This window comes from Mobula birostris, chromosome 7, assembly GCF_030028105.1.
Source record: "Mobula birostris isolate sMobBir1 chromosome 7, sMobBir1.hap1, whole genome shotgun sequence".
In the NCBI taxonomy this organism is placed as follows: domain Eukaryota; kingdom Metazoa; phylum Chordata; class Chondrichthyes; order Myliobatiformes; family Myliobatidae; genus Mobula; species Mobula birostris.
This window is the reverse complement of record NC_092376.1, coordinates 40,482,558-40,501,398: the sequence shown is the minus strand read 5'-3', so window position 1 is coordinate 40,501,398 and position 18,841 is coordinate 40,482,558. Positions and strand designations below refer to the sequence as shown.

At 41.2% G+C, this 18,841-nt stretch overlaps 1 protein-coding gene across 1 annotated transcript in view; it reads left to right on the top strand.

The window, feature by feature from the left end:
• The window catches only part of LOC140200711 (microtubule-associated tumor suppressor candidate 2-like), a 268,025-nt gene that overhangs the window by 230,318 nt on the left and 18,866 nt on the right, over positions 1 to 18,841 (top strand). The window contains exons 8-9 of the mRNA XM_072264293.1: positions 16,603 to 16,817; positions 18,382 to 18,487. Coding sequence (XP_072120394.1) covers positions 16,603 to 16,817; positions 18,382 to 18,487 — 321 coding nt within the window. The remainder of the gene's footprint in view (positions 1 to 16,602; positions 16,818 to 18,381; positions 18,488 to 18,841) is intronic.

The following is an 18,841-nucleotide window of genomic DNA, read 5'->3' as shown; positions in this document are numbered from 1 at the left end:
CCCATCTCATGTACTCAGTGCCCCGTCCAATAAAGAGAAATGTGCCTGCCACTTAGTGTCTAAGTCCTGCCCTGTTTTATTTTATTTTCCACTTGTCTGAGTTAAATCCCATCTGGCATTGTTTGACCCACTTTCCCAGATCCTGTTATAATCTCAAATAACCTTCTTCACCGTCCTCTGAATAAACAATTTTGGTGTCATCCACAAACTCAGTGTTGATACATTTTCATTTTAAGTCATTAATATAGATAACAAGCAATGATGGACCCAGCATCAACTCATGATTTCCAATCTATAAAACAACCCTCCACTACCACCTTCTGACTCCTGCCAACAAGTCCATTTTGTATCCAGTTGCTTAGCTCACCCTAGATCCCATATGATCTTGCCTTCCAGGTAAGTCCACCATTCAGGACCTTGTTAAGCACCTTGCATACACACAATGTGTGATGCTCTGATCTTGCCTATTCTCTTCATAAAAATTCAATCAATTTCCTGGGACACTATTTCCCAATGCTGACTATCCCTAAAGAGTTAACAGTCGACATTTTGGGCCGAGACCCTTCATTAGGATTGGCTGAAGGGTTTCGGCCCGAAATGTTGACTTTTTACACTTTTCCAGAGATGTTGCCTGGCCTACTGAGTTCCTCCAGCATTTTGTGTATGCTGCTTGGATTTCAAGCATCTGCAGATTTTCTCTTGTTTGAGCTGAAAGAGTATGAGCTGTTGTAGTGAAATTGATTTCTGCCTGTGTACTTAAACACAACCAGCATCTCAAGAGACAAGGGCATTTTGGCTGCTGATGGCAGTTGATTTTTTTTCAGTGGGCTGCAATCAGCGCAAGAGTTCATTTGTTGGTGTTACAGTGTGAGATATACAAGGAGCTCAGTTGCTTTCAGGACTTTTTGGTGGGTTGCAATCATTATGATCTGTTAGGTATTTGGCAGCAGCCAATAAAAAGAAGTGAGGTATAGCAGAGCGGCCATTGTTGGAGTGGACAGTGTTAGAGTGGTCAGGCTCGGGCAAGGACAGGTGGAGGTTCTAAGTAAGTTTCTAGTAAGTTTTTTTTCCAATTAGTACATACTGTAGCCAGTGCACTGAGAATGGGTCCAGAGTTAGTAGTATGTTCTTTGTGTGAGATGTGGGAATTTTGGGAGACCTCCAGTCTCCCTGATAACTATATCTGCGCAGAGTGCACCAAGCTGCAGCTGCTTGGAGAATGTGTTAAGGAACTAGAGCTCAGCTGGATGAGCTTCAACACATACAAGAAAATGAGAAGGTGATAGACAGGAGCTACAGTGAGATAGTTACCCCTAAGTTGCAGGAAGCAGGTACCTCGGTGACTATCAGGAGAGGGGAAGGAAATAAATGGAATAGCAAGCAATGCAGGGAACCCCTATGGCTGTTCCCCTCAATAATGTTTTCCACTTTGGGTACTGTGGGGAAGTGGGGGAGGGGGAAATGACCTACCAGGGAGAAGCTGCAGTGACTTGATCTCTGAAACTGAATCTGTTTCTGTGGCTCAGAAGGCAGGGGGTTGAAGAGGAGTGCAGTAGTGACAGGGGATTCCGTAGAAGAGCAAACAGCAGATTCTGTGGACGTGAAAGAGACACCCAGATAGTATGTTGCCTCCCAGATGCCAGGGTCAGGAATGTCTCAGATCAGGTCTACATCATTCTTATGGTGAAGTGTGAACAGCCAGAAGTCGTGGTGCATATTGGTACCAACGACATAGGTAGGAAAAGGGAGGAAGTCCTGAAGAAAGAATATAGGGAGCTAGGTAGAAATCTGAAAAGCAGGACCTCTGGATTTCTGCCTGTGCCACACACAAGTGAGGGTAAGATTAGGATGGTTTAACAGATGAATGAGTTGCTGCGGGGTGCGGGGAGAGGACGTTTCAAATTTCTGGATCATTGGGATCTTTTCTGGGGAAGGATGGGTTACACCTGAACCCAAGAGGGACTAATATTCTTGCGGGCAGGTCTGCCAGAGCTGATAGAGTGACAAGGCTGAGGCTGGGACAGTTGGTATACAAATAAGTGCAGTGTATAGTGAGACTGAAGAAGTTCAGGCAGATGATAGGGCAAAATTGCAGTCAATGGGATGAGTTAAAATGTAACATGGGGCCAAAATTGAAAAGGGTGATGAATACAGGACAGAAGGTGTTATATTTTAATGTACAGAGTAAACAGAATAAGGTAGATGATCTTGTAGTGCAATTAAAGATTGTCAGGCATGTTGTCGTGGTTATCACTGAGTTGTGGCTGAAAGAAGAACGTAGTTGGGAGATTAACATCCAAGGATACATATTGTAATGAAAGGCCAGGCAGGTAGGCAGAGGGGGTGGTGTGGCTCTGTTGGTAAAAAATGAAATCAAATCCTTAGGAAGAAGTGACATAGGACAAGAAGACGTAGAATCCTTGTCGGTAGAGTTCAGAATCTGCAAGGGTAAAAAGACCCTGATGCGTGCTATTTACAAGCCTCTGAACAGTAACTAGGATGAGGGCTAAAAATTACAATGGGAGTTAGAAAAATCATGTAAAAATGACAATGTTGAGATAGTCATGGGAGATTTCTATATGCAGGTAGATTGGGAAAATCTGGGTGATGCTGGATCCCAAGAGAGGGAATTTGTAGGATGCCTAGGAGATAGATTTTTAGAGCAGTTTGTGGTCGAGCCTCTAGGGCAGGGGTGTCAAACTCATCTTAGATCACAGGCCGGATTGGGCAAAATACGACTTCATGCGGGCTGGATCAATTGTGCATGTGCGAACGCACGCATGTGTGCTCCCACAGCTATTGTTGCCTTCATTTTTTCAACCTGCTCTCATGTTTCTCAGTCTCTGCTATAACTACAAAGTGTTTCACTTTATGAATTTCGTTTCTTATGAAGAAGATTGCCTAGCAAGCACTATTTTTATGATTAGTGTTAACTTACAGTCGTAGGCTACAAGAAAGTTGTGATGACAGAGAGAAAAAACGATGCTATTTTGGCTAAGATTGTTTTGGGAGCCACACCTTTTCCATTAATAAACCATTTGAAATTGAACATTAGTAGACACAAATGTAGACCTAACGAAACAAATTATAAATGTAGGCTACACAACTGCACCTAATTTTTATTAGCCTGCTTCCAGCAATCAAACTCAGACAATGAACACAGTTAGCCCCTAATTTTTAATTGAAGTGATCACACTTACAATAATAGAATAGTCAGAAAATGAATGAATCACAATATTATGACACTCAATATTTCATAATGCATTTTGCTTACATGTTGCAGTGCATCAAACAGTGTCACTCATTTTTTCACTTGCTGCTTCCAGATACCTGACATCTCTTGGCTTTAACCAGCCTGTTGACATCAGGGACCAGTTTCTGGGCAGTTGTGATTTTCATAATGTCATTTAGATGTCTGTGTGTCAGCTGCGAGCGCACTTTGGATTTGTTACAATCTCTTCTTTCAGTTAGTTCTGACGAAGGGTCTCGGCCCAAAACGTCACCTGTACCTCTTCCTATAGATGCTGTCTGGCCTGTTGCGTTCCACCAGCACTTTTTGTGTGTGTTGCTTGAATTTCTAGCATCTGCAGATTACCGCATGTTTGGATTTGTTAATGTTCATTATGGAGAATGCCTGCTCACAGAGATATGTTGTCCCGAACATGCAAAGGAGCTTTGAGGCAAAGTCTGCCATCTTGGGGTACATCGGTTCCAGGTATTGATAGAAGGAGTCCAGACCCACAGTCTCAAATTTATACTTCAAAGCCGAGTTACACTGAACTTCAATTAGTTCCATTTGGAGTTCCTCTGGCACACCTGATGCTGCGTTGATGGCAAACTGCGAGCAGACTAGTGAGAATTCCTTCTCGAGCTGAGCGAAGACTTGGAAACGATTCTGAAACTCACTTTTCAGCCATGATATTTTGGCCTTCTACCTGTCCATGTTGTCATTATTCCCATGAGCGACATGCACAGACTGCAAAGGAGGGGAAATGAGCTGGGTTGCTCCGGCCTAATTTAATTTGAAAGGCACGAATGCTCTCCTAGTATTCCGTAACAAGTTTATTGCGGCCTTGCATGTTAACATTAAGCACATTTAAGTGCTCTGTTATATCCACCAAAAATGCAAGAGCATGAAGCTAGTATGGGTCATCCTACTCTGCCATTGGCTTCCCTTTCTCATTCATGAATAGTCCAATTTCCGCACGTAATTGAAAAAAACATTTGAGCACAACCCCGCCACTCAACCGGTGGACTTCAGTGTGGTAGGGTCGGCCGTGTCCAATATTACTTTTGGACAAAAGGGTGTAAAATTGCCGATGGTTGAGTCCCATGGCTGTAATAAAATTAACCGTTTTGATTACTACATTCATGACATTGTCCATTTTCAGGCTCCTGCTACATCACGCCTCTTGGTGTATAATACAATGAAAATTCCAGAATTCCTGCTGTGGATTCTCTGTCTGAACTTTCTCTCTGAGCTTCGCAACAACACCCGCCTTTTTCCCGACCATGGACAGTGCGCCATCTGTGGCCACGCTGACAGCGTGACTCCAGTCAACCCCCAGTCTGTCCAAAGCCTCGAGGAGGCTGGAGGAAACGTCGTTCGCCGTTGTGGTGTTTGTCATGGGCACCATCTCCACAAAATCCTCAGTGATGGTCAAAGATACATCAACACCACAAATAAATATTCCCAATTGAGCTACATCAGTCACGTCGGTGCTCTCATCAATTGCAATAGAGAAGGCAATAAATGACTGTTCAAATCTCCTGCAAGGTTCCTGATTCTCTCTGCCACAGTATTTCTTGACAAGCTGATATTACCAAAAGCCTATCTCCTCTCAGGGCACACCAGCTCAGCCGCCGTCAGCATGCATGCTCTGATGAATTCCCCCTCTCAGTATGGCTTTGACACAGCAGCTACTTTGTTGGCACTAATATAGCTGGCCCTGACAGCTCCATCATGAGTCTTTCGACTTTTGGTGAACACTGACTGCTGTTTTTTCAGAGCTGCTTCAAGCTCGTTTACCTTTTGCATTCTGAGTCATACTGCGTACTTGTCATATTTTTCTCCGTGTGACGTCTCATAGTGTCGTTTGATATTGTACTCTTTTGCCGTATGGCCCTTGTAGCTAAGGGATCGGGGGTATGGAGGGAAGGCTGGTACAGGGTTCTGAGTTGGATGATCAGCCATGATCATACTGAATGGCGGTGCAGGCTCGAAGGGCTGAATGGCCTACTCCTGCACCTATTTTCTAAGTTTCTATGTTTCTATGTTTCTTTAGATCCTGGTGAACGCAGCAGGCCAGGCAGCATCTCTAGGAAGAGGTACAGTCGGCGTTTCGGGCCAAGACCCTTCATTAGTCCTGACAAAGGGTCTCGGCCTGAAACGTCAACTGTACCTCTTCCTAGAGATGCTGCCTGGCCTGCTGCATTCACCAGCAACTTTGATGTGTGTTGCTTGAATTTCCAGTATCTGCAGAATTCCTCGTGTTTGTCTTCTTTAGATCCTGTCCTTTGTGGAAAAGCTGAGGGGCAAGCTGAGGCCATGATAAGAGGCATTGCTGGAAAAGGATTATTTGGAATATCTTCATGGAATTTTTCAGTATTTATTATACAGGGGTTCCCTGGGGATAACAAACGACCTGACATACAGAAACTAACTTTACACAAAGTTTCTGATGCTTTTAAAAAGCATTTTTCAAGCTACTAATTGCAATAATAAAATGTTTCATGGTATTCATTAATAACTTGATACAATATATTAGTTTGATTGTGGGTGGTGTTGGGGTGATTATTCAATGAAATGAAGAATTATAGTTAGTGAACGTAGAGCGATTTGACATAATTACATAATTGAACGATTCTGATCTATGGAGAACGTCTTACAAAAGGTTCTGTCAGAATCAGAACCCTTACATAACCTGAGACTGCCAGTACTGTTTTCCTTTTAGTTCTGTCTCACTTTGCATCCTCTGCATGACTAACCAGTTTCTTTTCTCAGCCACTAATCTCTTTCCTACTTCTGTCACCCTAACCCTTATCAATCTCTCTCAATTCACTTCCTCAAAATGTAGGTTTTTCATAGCTTTCTCTATTTGACAATGTCTCATAACTATCCTGAATAAATGTCCTATAATTCTTATCTACTTATCTAGTATAATATAATGCTTTTTTAAAAATAATGAGCTATTTTAATAAAAATAAGTTGGTTTCATTTTTCAGGTACTTTGAAATGTGCTCAATGGTCATTTTACAGTAATATTGTGGCATCACAATATTATACAGTTGTGATTATTATTTTGTTCTTAATGATGGTTACAAACTATAAAGTATAAAGCTGAGAAGAGTACATTTGTTAAATGATGTATCCATCTTACACTGTAATTAGGAATGTGCTCGTAGGCAATACTGAACTTTATAAGACTCTATGACTAGTTCATCTTTTACAAGTATTTATTTTTGGTCTGCCACTATCAAACAGCATCACTGCATTTAGTCCAGACATGACTGGAAGTAATTTTCAACTTTGTGGAAGTGAGGAAAATGAAATAAACAGATTAGAAAAGAGAGTTGGTGTAGAACATAAGAGTAGGTGACAATGCCAGTTTTAAAATTTACATCCATGGTTTCAAATCCCTCCTTGCTTTGTCCTTCCTATTTCTGTTATCACCTCTAGCCTTTTACATAGGATCAAAGACCCAACGTTGCTCAAGTCTCTCACCATAACTCAAACCCAACTCTAGGGAATAAAGTTATTTAAGTCTAAATTGCCAAGTGAGAAACCGACAGGATCACTATGGGTAAACCTAGACTCATAGAATACTACAGTGCCAACACAGAACAGTCCCTTTGGCCCATCTTGTCCTTGCTGGCCTGGTCTTCTACTTAATCCCATCTACTTGCACCTGCACCGTCGTCCTCGATACCGCTTTGATACGTGTACTGATCCAAGCTTCTCTTAGGTATTACAATTGAACTCACATCTACCACTTCACTGGCAGCTCATTCCACCTTTGCACCGTGCTCTGTGTCAAGATTCCCCATTAGATTCCCCTTAAATACTTCACCTTTCATCCTAAACCAATTGCCTCTAGTCTAGTCTCACCCAACCTGAGGGGGAGAAACCTGCAAGCATTCACTCTATCTATACCCCTCATAATTTTGTATACCTAAGGGAGCTAGGGCTTTACTCTTTGGAGAGAAGGAGGATGAGAGGAGACATGATAGAGGTGTACAAGATAATAAGAGGAATAGATAGAGTAGATAGCCAGCGCCTCTTCCCCAGGGCACCACTGCTCAATACAAGAGGACATGGCTTTAAGGTAAGGGGTGGGAAGTTCAAGGGGGATATTAGAGGAAGGTTTTTCACTCAGAGAATGGTTGGTGCATGGAATGCACTGCCTGAGTCAGTGGTGGAGGCAGATACACTAGTGAAGTTTAAGAGACTACTAGACAGGCATATGGAGGAATTTAAGGTGGGGGCTTATATGGGAGGCAGGGTTTGAGGGTCGGCACAACATTGTGGGCCGAAGGGCCGGTACTGTGCTGTACTATTCCATGTTCTATGTTCTATACCTCAAGATCTTTCCTTATTCTCCAGTGTTCCAGTGACTAAAGTCCTGTGTATCCTATTTAACTTTTCCTTATAACTCAGGTCCTCAAGTTCCAGAAACATTCTCATAAATTTTCTCTGCACTCTTTCAAGATTATGGAAACCATTTCTACTCGACTAGGTACAGGGTAGTTGTATCACAACAGTAGTAAAGGTCAAATTTTTTTCTAAACTTCCATCAACCCTTGTAGACTTATTGATTATTGATACAAGGGGAAAAAAGGGGTGTTGGATGCAGAGTGAAAAGATTATAGGTTGCTAAAGTTGATGTATGGCTGAAGGAGTTGGTAAAGATTGGATAGAGTGAGTCTGTGGCAACTGCTGGAGGATGTGGATTTGAGATTTGCTCTGTTGGAGGACAAGAAGTTGCATAGAATGGGAATGCTGCAGATATCTAAGCTGAATATGAACAAAAATGCAAGGAAGATTTACTGGCAAGGACTGAGATTGAGGTGAATGCCAGTGCATACAAGAGCGGCCTTGGTGATGTACAGTAGGTTTCTGGAGTTTGAAGCTTATCTCTAAGTTGAGGAGATGACAAATTTTCCATGGTATGGTTTTCAGGGAGACACAAGGAAACAGTGAAAAGAAGCGGAGTTTATAGCTGGTAACAATTGTATCTTGGCTTACTTTTAATGTTGTTTCAGAGTTCTGGTACATGTATAAAAGCCCTGTGTGTGTAGAAGTAGATTTTAGTGCATTCATCTCATTGCACCAACATATTCTTTCATGTGTTCCCCAGCTAGTTAAGTTCAAAATGTATTTAGACAATATACCTGACTCATTTTCATTTCCAATTTGAAAAGAAGCATTGCAAATACAATAATTAATGAAATCTGCTTTGGCTAGTCAGCAGTAGTCCAAAGAAAGTGCCTTTTTGGCAAGACAAAGTAGTTCTTCACTGGATTTCACGCTATAGGCTCTGACAAACTGCAGACACGGGGATGAAGCATAACTAGAGGTAGCCCTGAAAGTCAACAACATGATTCTGCACTTCTGAATGAAGTACCTCATCAGAAAAAGAATGGTGAAAAGATTCACACATTCACCTGATCCTGATAATGAATTATTAGGTAGTTATGTAATTCCTCCGATCTGCCATTATAAACCCACTTTCTATCCTTCACATACCAACTCACTTTTCATATACACCCATTGCTTGTCAATCCTTCTCCAGATTTGTTTTGAACAAACCATTTGTAAGATTCCATGAGGAAGCAGTTACATTCAGTGGCCACTTTATTAGGTGCACCTGTACAACTGTTTGTTAATGCAAATATCTAATTAGCCAATCATGTGGCAAGGACTCAATGCATAAAGCATGCAGACATGGTCAAGAGGTTCAATTGATGCTCATAGTGGGGAAGAAATATAATCTAAATGACTTTCACTGTGGAATGATTGTTGGTGCCAGATGGGGTGGTTTGAGTATCTCAGAAACTGCTGTTTTCCTGGGATTTTTACACACAACAGTCTCTAGATAGATGAATGGAAGGATGGATGTTTAGGTTACTCAAAATAATGTTGTAGGAGTTGAAGGACACAGCTACCTCACTATGATTCAATAAATAAGAACAAAACTAAGAAAGAGAAGTTCCAGCCAGCTGTACATTTCAGAGAGAGATTTTGAATCTGGATAGAATAGATAACTGAGTCAAGAGCTGCAGGTAGATTGAGAACATCCAGTGAGAATAATTTACAAAAGTTATCAGAAATATTTTAAAAACAATGAAATGGAAATCAAAATAAATTAACAAAATAAATTTTAAAATAAATTTTCCAATAAGTTTTAAAGCATTTTTAAAATAAAGAAAAAAATTTAACTTATTTTACCTTTCACATCTCAGGATGGGACACAGTAGATACACAAATTCTTGCAAGTGCATAGCTATAAACCCAAATCTGAGATGTATCTGGCTGCTCAGTTCAAGGTGACTTGGACGCCAAGGCTCGCTGGGGAGTCGGGGATGGAGTGAAGTGTCAGCAGTGCTGTCTCTGGATCTCCAGTAAGGTCCTGATCTCCACATCGCAATGCACAGGCAGGAAAGGCAGGAGCAGGCTGTGGCTAGTCAGTGGTATGTGAATACAAGGTGTAATTTAATTCTATCTTTTTGTAATATATAATTATTATAATACATTAATAAAACATTATCATACTAGTAGCTTATGTGAAATGGCCAATAATTAAATTAGTCTATAAGTTGTTCCTAAAACATTAGAAATTAGATACAGGTTTTATAGATGGCCTCCTTCGATCTCCCGTCCTTCCTAAATGTTATAATCAATGGAAAATAAATTCTAGATTCTCAGATGTACATTCCCATAAAATCCTTTAAACCATAAGATCAACATCAGTTTTGATTTGAGGTGAAGATGCATGCTGGTGGCATTTTACCAAAGAATCTACAGAAAGTAATGAGCTTTTGATCATAGTTAATAAATCTCAAGGCACATTTAGAAAGGTGCAATGATTTCTAATTTTAAGAAATCAAATTTGACAAGCTACTGAAGAAACATTGAAGAAGATATTAGACAACTGCAGATGTGCAGTTAGTCATTAATGCAGCATTAATAAACTTATCTTCACAAAGCAAGAGATGACCTTTCCTTCGGTGTGCTTTATAACATTTAAATTTGTAGTCTTGGAATATGATGGTGACTGGAATCTGGACGTTGCAATGCATTTGTACAGCATGTTAACTGCTTGTTCAGCTTCCTCATGCAGCCACCAAGTCATTTATATTAAACAAAAATGTGCTAATGAAATTTTGCAGTAAACGGCAATCAAACTGGCTGAATTAGTCAACGTTGAGAAACCTCTATTTTAGTAACCAGGTCCATTACAAACTGGAAGTACTGTAATGGAAAATTTTAATGTTTGGGAAGCTGAATGGAAGATTGATGGCTTAATATAAAAAGCAAAAGACACTACTTCTGATGCAGCAAAGAAAGCACTGATTAAGGTCTGAATTTTTTTTAATGCTGCGAAACTAATAGTGAGAGCAATATGAAAATATTGTAAGCCCAGAAAGGAGTAATAATGAGTCAAAAGTAAGGGAATGAGAAAATGGTGCTGCATTGGTTGAGGGGGAATATGTCCTAAACTAACAGATCAGAAAAGTTAGCAAATGAGTCAATAGATCAACAGTACAAAATAATACTTCCTGATTAAGGGAAGTGAAGATGCATTAAAGTGTTGAATTTGATAAAATGATCAAGTGAAGCGGATAAGCAGGAAGATGAGAGTTGTTCCTCAAACTTGCCTTGTACCTCATTGTGACCATGCAGGCAGAAAAATGAAAATGGGGCTGGGACAGTGAACTGAAGTGGCAGGCAACTGGAAGCTCATGGCTCCTTAAATAGTGGACTGAATGTAGGTGCAGTGCAAAGCAGTCAGCCAATTGCATTACAATTCTCTGATGTAGAGATCACATTGTGAACAGTAAATGCACAGCACCAAGTCTGGAAAAACAGCAAGTCAATTACTGATTTACCTGAATAGATTTCTGGGGTCTGTGTAGGGTAAGGAAGGAAGAGGTGATGTAATAAGTGTTGCATCGTCTGCAATTATATAGGGGAGTTCCAACAGACAGGCAGTGAGTGGCCTAGGGTTACAGACGTGATGGTGGACTAGGGGAGTTGTGAAGTGTACAGTCCTTTTCAAAATGCTGAAAGAGGAGAGAAGGGGAATATGGAAGAGTGGTGAAATGTTGTTGGAGATGGTGGTACTTGTGAAGAATGATCCATTGAATAAAGAGGCTGTTGCAGTGGAAATTAAGGACCAGAGCAGCTTGATTCTTGCTCTATTCGTGAAAACAAGCTGAGATATTGAGATGAGGTCAATGGATCTAGCACCATGGTGGAGAGGAAGCCACAATTCAGGAAGGAGAAGGATATTGCAGAGACAGTGATTAACTGGTTGGCAGTGACAAATCCCAAGACAAATAGTGAGTTCACTTTTATTTTGATGTCATGTTTTTGCTCAGTTGAGGATCAGGCGTGGACAGGTTTAGCAACTTTAAATTCTGAGGTGTTCTTACTTCGGAGGACCTGTCCTGGGCCCAGCAGGTAAGGTCAACTACAAAGAAAGCATGCCAGCACACCTACGTCCTTAGGAGTTTGGGAAAATTCAGCATGACATCTAAAACTTTCATAAACTTCTATACATGTGTAGTAACACGCACAACATGCATGAGGAACTCAGCAGGTCGGGCAGCATCTGTGAAAACTAACAGTCAACGTTTCGGGCCAAGACCCTTCGTCAGGACTGAAGAGGGAAGGGGCAGAGACCCTATAAAGAAGGTGGGGGGAGGGTGGGAAGGAGAAGACAGGTAGGTTCCAGGTGAAAAACCAGTAAGGGGAAAGATAAAAGGGGTGGGGGAGGGGAAGCAGGGAGGGGATAGGCAGGAAAGGTGAGGAAGGAATAGGGGATAGGCAGCTGGAGGAGGAGGCAGAGTGAAATAGGGATAGAGGAAGGGAGGGAGAGGGAATTACCGGAAGTTGGAGATTTCAATGTTCATACCAAGGGGCTGGAGACTACCTAGACGGTATATGAGGTGTTGCTCCTCCAACCTGAGTTTGGCTTCATCATGGCAGTAGAGGAGGCCATGTATGGACATATCCGAATGGAAATATGAAACACAGTCGAAGTGGATGGCAACCGGGAGATCCTGTCTATTGTGGTGGACGGAGCGGAGGTGCTCGACAAAGCGGTCCCCCAATCTGCGTCAGGTCTCACTGATGTAGAGGAGGCTGCACCAGGAGCACCGGATGCAATAGATGACCCCAACAGACTCACAAGTGAAGTGTTGCCTCACCTGTAAGGACTGTTTGAGCCCCTGAATGGTGGTGAGAGAGGAGGTGTAGGGACTTATGCTTGCAGGGATAAGTGACGGGTGGGAGATCCATGCAGAGGGATGTGTGGACCAGGGAGTCACGGAGGGAACGATCCCTGCGGAAAGTGGAGAGGGGTAGAGAGGGAACGACGTGCTTAGTGGTGGGGTCCTGTTGAAGGTGGCGGAAGTTGCAGAGGATAATGTGCTGGATCCGGAGGCTGGTGGGGTGGTAGGTGAGGACAAGGGGAACTCTGCCCCTGTTGTGGTTGCGGGAGGATGGGGTGAGGGCCGAAGTGCGGGAAATGGAGGAGATGCGGGTGAGGGCATCATTGATGATGGCAGAAGGGAAACCACGATCCTTAAAGAAAGAGGACATTTGAGATGTCCTGGAATGGAAAGCCTCATCCTGGGAGCAGATGCAACGGAGACGGAGGAACTGGGAATAGGGAATAGTATTTTTGCATGTGGCAGGGTGGGAAGAGGTATAGTCGAGGTAGTTATGAGAGTCAGTGGGCTTATAGAAGATGTCAGTGGACAGTCTGTCTCCAGAGATGGAGACCGAGAGATCGGGAAAGGGAAAAGAAGTGTCTGAGATGGACCAAGTGAATTTGAGGGCTGGAAGTTAGAAGCAAAGTTGATGAAATTGACGAGCTCAGCATGGGTGCAGGAAGCAGCACCAATGTAAGCATCAATGTACCAAAGGAAAAGTTGGGGAGCAGTACCAGTATAGGTTTGGAGCATACACTGTTCCACATAACCAACAAAGAGGCAGGCATAGCTAGGGCCCATGCGAGTGCCCATAGCTACATCCTTGGTCTGAAGAAAGTGGGAAGAGCCAAAAGAGAAGTTATTAAGTGTGAGTACCAGTTCCGCCAACCGGAGGAGGGTGGTGGTGGTGGGGAACTGGTGAGGTCTATTGTCCAGAAAGTAGCAGAGGGCTTTGAGGCCTTCTTGATGGGGAATGGAAGTGTATAAGGATTGGACTTCCATCGTGAAAATGAAGCGGTCAGGACCAGGGAACTGTAAGTTATTGAAGAGGTGGAGGCCATGGGATGTATCCCGGATGTAGGTGGGGAGGGACCGAACTATGGGTGATTAAAAAGTCCAGGTAGGCAGATACCAGTTCGGTGGGGTAGGAGCAGTCAGAAACTATGGATCTGCTGGGACAGTCAGGCTTGTGGATCTTGGGGAGGAGGAAGTAACTGGCTGCATCACAGCCTGGAACAGAAGACCCACAAAAAGCAGAGGAATACAGCCCTGTCCATCACAGGTAAAGCCCTCCCAACCATTGAGCACATCTACATAAAACACTGTTGCAGGAATGCAGCATTCATTATGAGGAGCCCCCAGCACCCAGGACATGCCCTCTTCTTGCTGCTGCCATCAGGAAGAAGGTACAAGACCTCAGGACCCACACCACCAGGTTCAGGAGCAGTTACTACCCCTCAACCATCAGGCTCTTGAACCAAAGGGGATAATTTCACTCATCTTCACTTGCCCCATCATTGAAATGTTCCCACAACCAATAGACTCACTTTCATGGACTCTTCATCTCATGTTCTTGATAGATACTGCTTGCTTGTTTGTTTGTTTGTTTATTTATTTATTTATTATGTCTTCCTTTTGAATTTGCACAGTTTGTTGTCTTCTCCATTCTGGTTGAATGCCCAAGTTGGGCAGTCTTTCATTGATTCTATTATGGTTATTATTCTATAGATTTATTGAGTGTGCCCACTAGAAAATGAATCCCACAGTTGTATATGGTGACATAGTTATGCTTTAACAATAAAATTTACTGTGAACTTTGTTATACAGATTTCAATTCTTGCTCAATTCATAATTATTTTGTCTTTCTTTTGTAACTGATGTAATGCTGTCAGAACTTTAAGAATGTATGTAAAAATCCAGCATGATATTTTTTCTAGGAATTATCTAGATTCTGTGAGGTTTTCAGATTTCCTTTATTTGCTTCATTTTCTTTTCATTGGTTACAATCTGTTTGCATTTACTGTGAGCCTGAAATCACCCATATCGTTCTTATTTTCAGTTTTACATTGTGTTCATGTGTCTGTCTGAACACTTGCTATCACCTTTGCAGGAACTACATGTCTAATCCATTGCGTAGATTGTATAGACAATGATCTATATCTTGTTGTATGTTAACTTGTTGCTTGGAATATCTTTAGTGACAACTTCACATTCATTTTTGCATTTTTGAGTAGGAGTTACGTGTATGGATTGTCATATTTTGCTGACTCCCAATCCACATTCATATGAATTTCCATGTGATGAATCTACTTAGGTAAAAACTTTATTTCCTGCTAGGTTTTGCATATAGGGTCCGTAATGAACACTACCTATTATTGATGGCTTGTTCAGTGTTACCTTGTAACCTTCTTAAATGGTTCTTCTGAATCAAGGATGACTTGCTTCCACTCTGGGTTTTGTGGTTTCTGAGGATACTATGGGAACCAGATAATCTTCTCCAGATGGAACCAGAGCTGGTGACTAGGCAGATGGGTGCATATTCCATGAGCAACAAATAAGGAACTCAGCGGGTAGGGTAGCATCTGTGGAGGAAAATGGAGAGTCAACATTTCAGGTCAGGATTTTCATCTGAACTGAGAAGGTTATTATTAGGCTGTATTGAAACCAAGCTCTTGTCAATATGGAGTTGAAGGGTCTTATTGCTAATTGCACAGCCATGTTCTGGAGACTAAGCATGGCTAAATTTAGATATAGCCTGAGATTAAAGGCTAAAATTAACTATAACATTTAAAACAGGAGTGTTTAATTCAGCTGCTGCATGGTTGTGTACAATGGCAGAAAGTAAAATTCCATTAATTTTCACATTCTTCCAAAATACTGCAAATACTACTCTTATTAATAAACCAGTTAGCAGTACTTCTGTGATATGACAAAGCTGGTTTTCAGATTTTAAACTATTTATTGTTAAATTGTTTTAAATATTCTAAGAAAATTGACAAAATCCTCAACACCTCCTTGGCTATAAATAATATATTGTAGCACCATTTTGTCTCTGACTTCAAATATTTTTACTAAAGTTCTATAGTGCTTGAGGAACAGCCAAGGCAAAGTCATTCATGTTCTTGGGAAAATACACCACACAGGGTCTTTAATGAACGTTCATATAGATCAGTTTTTGAAAGACCACTAAGTAAATTGCTTTTGTTAGAATAGTGCTTAAAGATCTCAACCGTGTGCTATATTAACCTCACGCTGAAATCATTTATGTAGCTTTTTTTTTTACTTTTCTGACATCACCTCTCCTCATTCATTATTTCACTTTTTCTGTTGTGGACTTACTGAGTGGATTCTGCCCTTTCCCACAGTGGTGATAGTGCTGGACAGAGCAGCCATATTGGATTATGGGTCAGAGGTCAGAGAACAAGTGATTCTGTCTTGCCATACACCAAGGAAATAGGCCATTTGGCCCATCTGTTTCATGCTGACAAAGATTCCCATCTGACCAAGTTGCACTTCCATGGAAACCTTTCCTATCCATGTACACGTTGAATTGCCTTTTTAATGTTGTTAAATCACCGGCCTCAAGCTGCTGATTCCATTCACGCAGCACTCCCTGGGTGAAAACTTTGCCCCTCAGCTTCCTATTAAATCTCACCCTCTTGTTCATGATTCCAGAAGCCTGGGAGAAAGACTGCGTGCATTGGCCCTATCTACACTCCTATTATACAGCTCCATAAGACACCACACACTCTCTTGTTCTCCTGTGAAAAAAAGTCCCAACTCAACCTGTCTCCATAAAGCAGTCCTAGCTCTGGCAACACCTTCGTAAATCACCCCTGCACATATGCATGGTGGTTCTGACATTGAACATATGAACATATTATTAATTAACACACTTAAAATAAATCAATGAATTTATCTTTGTTTTGTTAGTATCAGATCAGTAACCATCAGTTCTTATTTACCTAAAAAAAAATGCATGCTCCAGACAGAAGCCATGTTTGGAAATATCCTTTAATTTCACCGTTTCATTTTCTAAGTATTGCCATATTCAGGATTATTTTCGTGTTTTGTGCCCACAGGTGGTTTTAATACATTTTCTTATCATTATGTGTGATCCCAATGTCGAACTAATCTGCAGTGGTTTCATCGTGTTTGTTTCAGCCCTTAATACAACACGATGTGAAAAGCTGCAAAAGGAGAAGGAAGAGTTGGAAAAGAGGTTTGAGATCGAGGTACAGAGGCTCCAAAAGCAACAGCAAGCAGAGATCCGGGACCTTGAAGAGAGGTTGAAGGCTCATTATGCTACAGAGAAAGAGCACCTCATTGAGGAACATTCAGAATCCCTCAAGAAAATCAAATCTCAGCACAAGGCACAGGTTCATATCAACATTTTAATTAATAATTGATTTAGGGGTTGTGGGAGGAATGTCGACTCAGACCATGAGAGGTCTGCGTCGGGCATTTTCATGCCTTACAAGGGGCAGTTTGGAAGTCTGTGTGGGGCGCCACTCCTCGCACAGACTAGAGCAGCGTGTGATTAAGTGCCACACGCTGCCACAGCTGAGGCTCGAACTAGCGATCTTGAGGTAACTAGACAAACGCCTTAACCACTTGGCCACATGTAGAGGTTAAGTAGATAGAAATTCACAGTCATTCCAGCTCATAAATCTGGCCGGATGTGGCCGATGAGTCACCAACTTAAATAGGACTTCATATGCAAAGGATCCATTTTGTGCTGGTAAAGGAAGTTGCAAGATCAAGTATTTTTCTGCTGAGCCTCCTACTACAGGAATGGACAAGTATGATATGGCATGACTGAGTTGCAGCTTGGATCTTGGAAGATGAAGAAGTCTGTCAAACATTTACATTTTATTTTATTTCACTGTCAGTGCCACCACAAAATCTTTTTTTCTCAGAGCTTCTGATTAACTTCTCCCCTCTAACTATTCACCCCATAATCAAGAACAGCAGAATTGCTAATCTAACCCTTGGTCGCCATCCCGTTTACTTTTAATGAATTGATTTCACCTGAGGACCTGCTGATCAGGAGGCTGAGCATTTTCAGCCCTGTTGTCAGAAAGGCAACATGGCTTATGGCAATGTGCTTTCACAGAAGATACTTGGATATAATCTCCACTTCCCTTTTACCTGTTAACTTGTCAAAGTAAATTTACTTCATTATCACCTCGCAAAAGGGTTCATGTTTCAGTATTAACCATAATTTGACAGCAATTGAGCAAATGTATTGATTGCTACCAAGAGAACATAAAATTGGTATATAAAAAGCAATTCCTTTTAAGATGGAGCAAAGCACAGGGCCAGACAGAAGAGTGGAAATGGAAACAACACAGAACAATGCTTCAGCAAATACTATTTTACCCTTTGTATTACAGGCAAGATGGTATCTAAATACTCTTCTGAAAAATTAATTAGAACCTGAAAAAATTTTTATTGTTCTGGAATTCTTTTGGCTACAAAAACATCCATTTATGACATGGCTTTATTGTTCCTCATTCAGAGAGCAACACTTCCCTACCATACAAAATATCTTAGAGAGCGAGAGGACAGATTTAAAAACTCATTGACTTCAATCCCAACAATTGGTTTTAGCTTTAAATATAAGCATTTGAAATATTATTTTAATTACCTCACAAGTTTTTTGCTGTCTCCTGTCTGACTTTGTCATATAATACTGCTACAGGAATGCTGTCCTAATGCTTATTATGATTATTGTAATCATTTTGAAATATTTTCAATTATTCTTTTGCAATTTCAAATCTTTTGCAGATTTTATAGGAAAATTTGGTGAGATAATGATAATATTGACAGCTGTTGTATGTATATTGCAAATCGATTTAGAAACTTTTAGATAGAAGGTTGTACTTGAAGGAAGAATTGTCTGTGGCTGTCACCAATTGACTTGTACTTGTCTTTTATCAGATGGAAGACATGACAACTATGCATACTAGTACCATTACAGAACTAGAGAACAATCAGAGTGCTGCAATAACTATTCTTCAAAATAAGCATGAAAAGAAACTTGAAGGTACTACTTAGAATTGATATAAAGAGAACTACCTTGTGATACATTGCTGTATATTCATAGAAAGGATGGTAGTACAAGGAAAATCTCTGGGAAATGGACAAGTAAATAATTGCAAAGGAAGCCGTAATGAAAAGAATGCATTGATATCCATATTCTGCAGGTATAGTTTACATCAATATGACAAGTATGTTTGTATTCATTCTTTTTGTAGATTCTTTGAGTGATTGTGTAGGTTTCTGAACCACTTACTGTTCATTCATCCACATGCCTCTGCCCCAACTCCAGCATTTTCTCTCTCCCATACTTCTCTCCATCTGCCCATTGTTCTTTATGAATCCTTGTTCCGCCAACCAC